Source organism: Platalea leucorodia (assembly GCF_965183815.1).
Source record: "Platalea leucorodia genome assembly, chromosome: Z".
Classification (NCBI taxonomy): domain Eukaryota; kingdom Metazoa; phylum Chordata; class Aves; order Pelecaniformes; family Threskiornithidae; genus Platalea; species Platalea leucorodia.
The window spans coordinates 25,994,973-26,005,738 of NC_138858.1; the positions used below are offsets into that span (position 1 = coordinate 25,994,973).

A 10,766-nucleotide genomic window follows, 5' to 3' on the forward strand; every position below is an offset into this window, starting at 1 on the left:
CGCTGGAGCAGGCTCCTGGCAGGTGAGAGGAGCCCAGGCTGGAGCAGGTTTGCTGCCAGGACTTGTGATCCCGTGGGGGACACATGCTGGAGCAGTTGTTCCTGAAGGACTGCACCCTGTTGAAAGGACTCGCGCGGGAGCAGTTCATAAAGAACTGTAGCCCGTGGGAAGGATTCACATTGGAGCACTTTGTGGAGGACTGTCTCCCATGGGAGGGACCCCACGCTGAAGCAAGGGAAGAGTGTGAGGAGTCCTCCCCCTGGGGAGGAAGGAGCGGCAGAAACAACGTGTGATGAACTGACCACAACCCCCATTCCCTGTCCCCCTGTGCCGCTGGGGGAACGAGGTAGAGAAAACTGGGAGTAAAGTTAAGCCCGGGAAGAAGGGAGGGGTGGGGGGAAGGTGTTTTAAGATTTGGGTTTATTTCTCATTATCCTATTCTGATTTCATTGGCAATAAATTAAACTAACTTCCCCAAGTCGAGTCTGTTTTGCCTGTGACGGTAATTGGTGAGTGACCTCCCTGTCCTTATCTCGACCCACGAGCCTTTCTTTGTATTTTCTCTCCCCTGTCCAGCCAAGGAGGGGAGTGATAGAGTGGCTTTGGTGGGGACCTGGCATCCAGCCGGGGTGAACCCACCACAGACGTTCACAAGGTTTCAGCTCCTTAAATGCAGATGTGAAGCCACTGACATCCAGGGAGGAAAGCCAGTGCTGTCTTTTTCCCATGTAGACATTTCACACCCAATCCCGTCAGCACACGTGCTGTCAGTCTGTTATTTTCATGCTAGGACATTGACTCAAACCTTTTGTAATTCTTGAAGACACTGACAACTGGTTTTGTGCTTCCTGTCATAATATCTCAAAACCAGATTTTTCTTATTGCCTCTTCCTGCTTCTCACATTCCTCTACTTCTCACTATGACTCCCATGCTCTCTCTGCTGGGATTTCAGGTTTCTAGTCCAGTCCAGCAGGCTGGTCATACGTTGCCATACGTATCATACCAGGGAAGAGTTTTCACCTCCCCAGCTGCTGGAGCAGTCATGCTCAGACACCCTGAGTGAGGTCTGTCCATCTGTGCTACACCACCACCGTTGCAGAGAAGTACAGCCAGCCCATCAGCTTTCTAAAATCCTCCAGAGCCTCCCTTCATCCACTTCACATCAGACCTTGTCACTTCTGGTATCATCAAAACTTGTTGCTGTTCGCTGCGTAACACTTCGCAAGCTGAAAACAACCTGGATAAAATGACCGAGATGTCAGGCTGTGGCAATGGCCTGCACTGACAAGACCTCTTATCCCCTGAAGGCTCCTGCTTGAATCCTACAGGCACAGTGCAGGGGAGATGGAAACTGGTACTGGTCAGCTTGCCTTCCCAGTTGAAGGAAATATTTTATTTTTCTATGTGGTTTTGTTCTGTACCTTCCTGTAGTTTCTGCCTTTACCATGGTGCCCCTTTCCCCTGCAGCAATCCATATGCCCAGCAAGGTCTCTGCCTATTGCTCTGCATTCCCTAGGGCTATAGCTCATCCATCTCCTTCTTCAGGGTAGGAGAATTAGGAGCTATAGAAAGTCACTGTTTTAAACCCAGCCTTTCACTTGTTAACCTACTGTTAACTTCCTTCAGTGTTAATGATGCCCCTTCTGACAACACTGTGGCTCATGTATCTGTCCAAATTCAAACAAACAATTATCTAAAAGCAGTAAGTGCTGCTTGCACTGCTACTTTTATTAAGAGTAGCTGGGAGCCAGGAGCTGGGCTAGTCTCAGACATTTTGTTCCACCCTTGACGCTTGCAAATGCCTGGGAAGTGACACAACCCGCTGCAGTGCTGGTCTCTTTTCCAGGCATCAGGTCATGGCATGGCCCGGTGGCATTGCCAGTCGCAGCTTCATGTGCTGCTTGAGAAACCGCAGCACCTCTGTGCCCCAGAGGTCTGCCTTGCTCCTGCGTTCTGGATTCTCCACTGTACAGGCCATGGAGGGAGCACGGGTATCAAACAAACGCTTCAGTCTGGGTGGGAGACTTCCTTTACACAGTGATTTAATCGTTTTGTTGAGACCTAACAGGGAACTTTGCAAAGTCTGAGTGTTACTTTAGATCCAAACTGCAGCGTAGACCTTTATCAAGGACTCAGTTAATATCATCTAAAAGGCTGAAGAGAAACAAAACACGGAGCAAAGTGTATTTCCCAGTTGCAGCCTCCAGCAGGTGGTGGGATGCGGGGTGGGCTGGCCAGCTGCACCTCTCCCTGCTGCAACACCCCCGCCTCGACGCTTTGCCCTGTTCAGCTGCTGCCGGTGCCCCGCCGCTCGAGCCTCTGCCCCACCGCGCGGGGTGCTGCAAAGCCTCCACTGCCCACCGCTCTCGCCAGGCAGCAGACAAACGTCCCTGCCAGCCCCTTCCACCCTGGCCCCAGGCAGGCGCTGCCTCATCTAGGAAACTAAAATCACACACCCTTTCCCCGTCTTTGCTTTGGAGAGAGTATGGCAAACTTTTCCTTGGGAAGACAAATCCCCAGCCCTCTCCATCATTCTACCATTTGCCATTTCCACCATTTGCCATCATTCCACTCCTTTGCTCTCTGGGATGCGGCAGCATCTCCCACGTGGTGGGCAGCCCCCTTCTCCGCTATGCTTCTCCTTTCACCCTTTTCACCACCCATCCTAAGCTAGACCTGGCTCCGAAGCTTCCACTCCTCTGATCTTCCTGTGGGAGGACTGCTTCATTTGGGAAAAAAAAATAAAAAAATTCCAGAACTCCAGGACTTTCTCCCCATTTACTGGTCTTAGGTTATCACTAAATTAATAGATAACATCAGCCCCATAGCCATTCCAGGCAAGACAGCTACCTGGAAACACATATAAATTGGCTGCAGAGCCATTTTTATGTAAGCCCTGCCCACAGACACATCCAGAGACCTTCCCACTGCAAAAGGAGATCAGCTGGGAATGGTCCGAGAGACAGAACCGTGTCAGAGCAGCTCACCCATCACGTAGTTGTTAGATATTCCAGTGGGTACATAAACCAGTTAACCAGTAAACTATCTTCTTATAGCTAGATAAGCTATAATATAAACTATGATAAAACAGTGAGCTTTAATCTCACTGTTATCAATACAAAAATTAAAACCTAGTAACTTCATACTCACATTTGCCTTAAAACACATAATACATGCTTTCAAGATATTTTCCTCATTTAGATGATTAATCCTACATGGAACAACAAACAAAAGACATCTGCCACAATTTGTCTATCTCAGATAGTAAAATGCCCGAAGGCAAGAAAATATTGCATGAACCCTCTTAAGATCAGTGGGTTATTTATGCTAACAAGGACGTGATGCCTTATCCCATCTTTATAATAGGTTCTGATACCATGTGTTAGTCTCATTACTTGCATAAAAACCTGTGTTAGGAAACCAAATTATTTAAAGATTACTCCAAAAAGGGTAATAAAGATGTGAAACCTGAACTTTTCTCCATTCTACATGCACGCATCATAATTTTGGGGCAAGTCATAAGCTCTGCTGCAGCTTTTAGGATTTTACTCCCTGCGGCTGCTGCAGAGGACCTGGTGTGGAAGCAGAGTGCGTTGGTCGGGGCTCAGGGGTTCGTGTCCTGGGGAACACCAGGGCTCCTCCGCTTCTGTCACACGGGCACTTACTGACCCTGGGCCAGATGTCTTGCTGCATAACTCTCTTATAAAATAGGAATGAGGGTATCTAGCATGCTTGAAAGGTGGAAATAGGAGCTAATGGGGAATTTCCCGCTGACTGCAATGTTGCACAACCAGGTGCTGTTCAACTGCATGCAGAGGAGGAAGACAAAAGCAGCAGAGAGCTCGGGGTTGTTAAAAATAAATCAATGATGGCAGGGTCCAGGACAGGCTGTCTTCAGCCAAGTTTGCATATTGGTTACATCTCCTCTAAGCTACATTCTCAAAGCACACACACACAAAAAATCTGTTCTGCAACAAGGGCTTGAAAACCTGTTTGTCAGCAAATAATTAGCTTACAGCCTGAGTAAGTATGTCTCAGGGGCTCGGCCCGGCTGTTCTTGCTTAGCCAGCACCTCCCAGGAGCTCTGCCCAGGCACTCAGCACAGGAGAAGGCCATAAGCTCAACAACCACACTGACATTTGCTACAACAAAACTTAAGCAGTAAAAGAATCAGTTTTATTTAACTTTAGTAAGCTACTGCTGAGTGCTTAGTGCAGTTACTATATCTGTGCCAAACCCCAAATTTAACATCTCCTTTAGCCTAATTAAACTAATCAAATGGATTTAAATATACTCAGTCACCACTGAGCACAGCTGTTAAAAACCTCTCTCGCAGACTCTGACCTCTCTTATTAGTAAGACAGTAAAGGATAGAGATGAACTCTGCAATTCTTAATATAACCGAGAGCTAACGGGAACAGTTGCTGTGATTTAATTAAGTGGTGAGATGCAACGCCTGCGTTTACGTTGCAGAGGCTGCCAGCCAGAAGCAAGACCCTGCTGCAGGGAGCTGCTAACAGGCACGCGTGGAGAAGCCATCATCCCAGCGCCAGCAGTAAATAACTGCAAGGCTACATAGATTTCTCTCTCTTTGAGGGAGAAGTTTGCTATTCCCACTTACTTTTTACAATTTGAGTTTTATTATTAGCCATTTATTTGCAGATTGCATTAAAAAATACCCAATCTGTTGTGTTTTAGCTGTCCGCAGCAAGTAGCTCCACTCCACTGACTTCAGGTGGTTTCCTCGTTTCTTTTTACGCGTTTATCAGCACATAACCCCTTTCTCTGTCTGTACAGGACTGAAGAGTCAGCATCTCCCTCGGGAGAAAAGCAGCATTACACACTGGGGGTGTCCCCCCACTTCTTCAGAAAATCAGCTCTCTATTCCCTCTGCAAGGTTTTCCTATAGTTCTGGGCTACATTTCCCTGTTTGACTTTCAGTCCCGCAGCACTCGCGGTGGGTTAGGCTACACAGAGCCTCCCTGCCTCTCTTCTGCCATCTTTTTCTCTCCCAGTGACCATCAGCAATATTAGAAAGTGCTTTGAACTGTGATACACCTGGAGTGGTTTGTCAATGCAGGATGACTCCATAGCACTGAGATTTTAGGAACTGTATGACCCAAATTTCTTAAAAAACTGGTTTCTGGAAATACCTTAAAACTGTCAACATTAATGTGTTTGGTTCTTCCTACAGTATCCACCCAAAACTGATAGGTTTTACTCAAGACAAGGAAGAAATCTTGTGACCCGATACACGCTGGGGGACTCTCAGGCCTCACGGTCTCTTTTTGAAACCACCAGTGCTGGCACGGCCGGAGGAGTCCGTCCGCATCGGGTTCGGGTTGCAGACACCTCTGCATCCTGCGCAGGACCAGGGCCATGTGCTGGGCACCGGGCCACTGTCTGGCTCATTATTTTCCTGATGGTAGGAGCGCAATATTAGGACAACAAACTGTTTCTGTGCAGGAGTTATTAAGAAAAGAAATTTAAAAAAAAAAAAAAATCAAAGTGATTGATACAATATTCCTCATTGCACCCCAAAAATCAGCCATACAAATCACGATGGGCGGTGGTGAGCACGTACAAGTTTTTTCTTTCTTGGGGAAGAAGAGACTGAAGACGGAGGGACAAGCAGGAAGGGAGAAAGGGCCATAAAAAGGAACAAATTTCAATGTGCCGTTATAATCTTTGACCATTTTCTCCCTGACAAGCAAATCTGCAGAGCATTTAAGATCGATATGTGACGGAGAGTCAGCCAGAGAGGGAGGAGCAGAGGGACATGCCACTTGAGCTGGCACGCCAGAGGATCTTTAAATAGAAAAGCTTTCAGGGAACTCAGGGCAGGCGTTTACTGCAGAAAACTTAATTACAGCCATACACATCCGAAACACCCCCCAATAACAGCCCTCTCCCCCCCCCCCCCCCCCTTTTATCTGCAGCAATTGGGGAAGGGAAGGGGGAAAGGCACTAAAACCAGCACCAGGCCCCAATCCTGGCATCCCCCCTGGCTTGTGCTTTGGGATGAAGCTGCCAGCTCCCCCCGAGGCTGTGAGTCCCTGGGGAGGCCGTACCTGCTAGTCAGCTCCTCTGCTTCCCCCGCGTCCATAGCCTCCTCCTCCTCCTCCTCTTCTTCCTCCTCCTCCTCTTCTTCTTCCTCTTCTTCTTCATCCTCTACAAAGGACGAGGTCTCAGACGCCCTGTCGCACTCGGCGCCACGGTACCCCTCCATGCCCTTCCCAGCTCAGGCCCTTGCCGGTGATTTTTACCCCCGACCCTGTCCTCCCCAGGGTTGCCTGAAGCAACTGTCATCCCCAGCAGCTCTCGCTTCTCCTGACTCAGGGCAGTCTTTAAATAGAAGGCAGCGAAGTTACAGCGCCGAGTCGCTGCTGGTCCTACCCTGGGTCCTAGCACCAACCGGGTGCCAGGACACGTGGCAAAACCCGACGACCATCTCTCTGGCTGCTCGCCCCCTTGGCCGGCCCGCCGCTGCCAACGGGCTGTTTTTACAACGGAGACGGGGCAGGCGGGCAGGAGCAGGGAGGAAGGGGCTGGGGCCCCAGCAGACCTTCCCAAGCCACCTCCAGCGAATTTGGGGTGGACGGCACAGATGAAGCAGGAGAGTTTTCTTGTGGGCCCCAAAAAAGGTGCATTTCACATGTTCAGAAGCAAGTTCCACCCCTGAGCACGCCGGGGGACCCAGAGCGCCTCAAATCTGAGCTAGAGAGGTCAAATACAATTACTAGCGGATGAGCCTAGGACACACGCCTTTAGTAATTAATACCGCACCGTGAGAGGTATCAGATGCACTGTAGTTTTTAACAACACACAGGGGATATATTTGAACCCCCAAATTTGTCAACGTGTTCAATCACAGGACATTTCAAATTTCCTTTTTGAGTGGACTTGAACTAGTTTTAATTTAAAGCAAAGACAAACTACATTACCATGTTGGGTTTAGGCACGTTTACCCTTTATTGTTCTGCATTTAAGAAAAATGTAGTGCTTTTCACAGAAAACAATGGAAATATTTCCAAGCTGTACTAGCCAAAATAATGACTTTTTTTTCCACTATTTTTTAGAAGAGGGGGAGAAGCACTGAAACTCTGATTCTGAATAAAGAACTGCCAAGTTATTCCAGGTATAAAACATTGTATACACAGTATAACTCTAATCCCATTTTTTTTTCTTTTTTCCTTTTTTTTTTGTTCTTCATATAAACAACTGGTTATAAATCAATCAGCAAACTCTTCCTTGTACACAGAAACACTCAAGCAGGTATTTCTGAGTACAAGCTCTCTCTGCAATACTAAATTAAAATTCTACTGGTAGATTCACTTGAAGTAAAATATTTCCGAAATAGTACATACAGATAAAACCTGTCTGCTCTCTTGACCCACCCACTGAGGTACACAATTTACAAGGTCAGAATATAATTTCTCAAAGAAGTGTACTTGAAACAGATACTGACTTAAACTCCAGATTTTATCATGAGCACAGAGACAGTGTACACAGCACAGTGAAATTTAAGGTAGAGAACTTCACATTCTTTACACATGGAAGACAAGAGCATTGCAATCTTCTAGAAATGCTTATATATGCAGCATACATATATTGCACAAGTTTTGATTCAGTCTTCAGCACAGCAAGAGCAAGGTGAGAACCCTTTTACCAGAACCCCTTCAAATTATTTCCAGACCTAATGCTCTCCCTTCTGTACTTCTGACAACTTAATTTGACCTGTAAGTTGACCAAAATAGCATATTCTTTCATGCTCTTCCTACAAGCATCATACTCTGTAAAATCAATGAGGGAAAGATTTATATCAAAACACAAAAGGATTAGAGAAAACAAGACAAACATAACAAAAGCAAACACTACAATATACACGTGAGATAACCCAGATTAAGTAGAGTCCATTAAATCACGAGTGGCATTCTCTGATGGACTTAAATTTAACACCAAATATACTGTGAATTGAGTTCAGTGACCCAAGGTCAGGTAAAGCATTGGTTTCAAATAAACAGTCGGGACAGTATTCACAAACACTAACTTCAGGTTATCCACAAATCGTCTTACATCCTTTTATCATGGCCGCCCATTTCTCCCAAATAACTATGTCACCCTTCAATTTAAGTCTTCAAATTGGTTTCTATTGAATTCTTTGTAAGGGATTTCTTAAAAATAACCTCTCATACTGTCAGAACACCTTAAGGTACAGGGAGTACACTTACACAATCACATTTTAGGAGAAGTGAGAGCAAGAGAGCTAGAAGAGAAACTTCAAGTTTCACAGTATACAGCCTATGCCAGTTCTGGCACTACTGCTACTGAATGGGAAGCTCTTGCTAACGTTCAGTCCTCCCATACGCCTCTGTGCCTGTTAATTAAAAGCACTGCTAGAAGACTAAAGAGAGTTCCTAAAATCCTAGAAGAGACAGTAGTAGTTTCTGACATTATATAAAGTGAGAAATAACAGGCAAACCCAATGCCAAAATGAGTAGTCAAAACTAGTCCTAAAATAACAAACAGAGCTGAACTAAAGCATTTTTATTTCAAGGAGATAAGAAGCCTCAGAGAAGCTAGCATCTTGCACACATGCTGAACCCTTGGTCAGCCATGAAAAACAACATTTACCAAAGGCCTCTCAGAAGAGTTTCCTGCTAGGGTGTACGCCAAGGGATAGGTGTGTGTGGTTTTTATTTTGCAGTTGAGGAGAAGGGAAAACTTCATGCTAACGCTAAGATTTATGATAGCCATTAGTGGATTTCTTGCTCTGGATACCTGCCCAGAGTAAAGGAAAATCCAGGTCATTAAACCTCTGAACAACTTCAGACTACGCAGAACTAAATCCAAAGTTAGTTAAAGTTCAGCTCCTACTCACTCTCCCCAAACCATTTATTTTGTGGTATTTTATCTGAAGTTTTCTGACAAAAGTTGCAGCCCACCATTTAACAAATAGCATTGTGTTCACTCATCGTCCTTCCAGTTTTCTGACACTTCCATGGAAAGCAGTGCTGCTCTTGTTTGCCTTGACAGGAGAATAATACACGACATTTGGTGAAATTTGTTTTCCAAACCTCTCAGATTATTTTTTAATATGTGAAAGCACTGCCACTTTCCATGGTTTTGCCAGATTACCCACTAGCTTCTTTCGCAATAAGCTAAACCAGGTTACGCGACGTTGCTTAGCTAATGCGGAAAATTACTGAGGAGCTTTCTGTTGTTAGAAAGGATGCAACAAGCAGGCTTATCCCCAAGCAGTTGGGGAAAACTACAATCTAGACTTTATATTTCTGATTATAAATGTAGATTATCAGAAGTACATAAACTTCAGAAAAAAAATGTAAGAGGATTCTTTTGAAAGACACAGGCCATTGTCATTACAGATCTTGGCTTGTATTAAAAAGATCACTAAGTGGGTGGGTGGGTCAATTTTTACAGATTTGCACGGAGGTACCACAATTTTTTTAACTCTCCATTTTAAAACAGCTGGGAAGAAGCAATTTCAAACATAAAGCAGTAATTTAAGGTATGATATATTGTTATCCTGCAGAAAGTGAAAATTTTCCACTGAGCAAAACTATGAACCACCAGTGCTCTGCGAAAGGGATTTGGGAGGGAGCTGAAAGATAGGAAAGTGTTTAAGTAATGAACTGTGGAAAACTAATGGCTATACCCTTGAAGAAGAGCTAACGGATTGATAAAAGGGAGCATCTTGGCACCAAAGACTGGACAGTGGCCAGCGGAGCATGAAGTCTGATAAAACTGCAGCTAAATGTGGCAAGGGGAGATCGCGACCACCGACTCAATTCAGGACCGAAAAGACTTGCCCCTCCACCCCTGAGAAGAGCGTGCGTGCTAATCTACATAGCAAGCGAGGCTGATTTAAATATAGTAAACCAAGGGTGTATGAAATGTTAATAACTTATCATTAAGTGTAAATTTGGGTGGGTTTATATTAATCATGTAGCAGGATAAATATGCTGTAGTTTTTTTATGAAGGTGCTGCTAGATTTGTAGAACTGCCACCTAGCATCCACCTTTGTGCAAATATGAGAGGAACAGAATACCTCAGGTCTGTGTGTTAACTGGCATCTGCACACCAGGTGAATGACCCCACATTTGGGATAATGATATGCCAACACCTTAGGTGATGCAATGCAAGCTCGTAAGACATAGATATGCATAAAGTGTTGTGCCTCACATCCAGCTCACTTGAAACACATTTTTGCCAAGTTTGAACATGTATGACTGTTGTGGTTTAACCTGGCAGGCAGATGAACACCACACAGCCATTCGCTCACTCCCCCTTACCCAGTGGAATGGGGGATAGAGAGGGGGGTGAAAAAAAAAAAAGAAAAATTCATGGGTTGAGATAAAGACAGTTTAATAGGACAGAAAAGGAAGGGAAGATAATAATGATAAAAGAATATACAAAATAAGTGATGTATAATGCAATTTCTCACCACTCGCTGACTGATGCCCAGCCAGTTCCTGAGCAACAGTTCCCCCCCGGCCAACTGCCCCCAGTTTATAAACTGAGTTATACACTGAGCATGATGTCATATGGTACGGAATATCCCTTTGGCCACTTGGGCCAACTGTCCTGGCTGTGCCCCCTCCTAGCTTCTCGCTGGCAGGGCATGAGAAGCTGAAAAGTCCTTGACCAACGTAAGCACTGCTCAGCAACAACTAAAACATCAGTGTGTTATCAACATTATTCTCATACTAAATCCAAAACACAGCACTATACCAGCTACTACGA

General features: G+C 45.3%; 1 protein-coding gene across 1 annotated transcript in view; it reads right to left on the minus strand.

The window, feature by feature from the left end:
• Positions 1 to 6,298, minus strand: part of CMYA5 (cardiomyopathy associated 5) — a 51,059-nt gene extending 44,761 nt beyond the window's left edge. The window contains exon 1 of the mRNA XM_082337084.1: positions 6,073 to 6,298. Coding sequence (XP_082193210.1) covers positions 6,073 to 6,230 — 158 coding nt within the window. The 5' untranslated portion in view covers positions 6,231 to 6,298. The remainder of the gene's footprint in view (positions 1 to 6,072) is intronic.
• Positions 6,299 to 10,766: the final 4,468 nt, after the last annotated feature.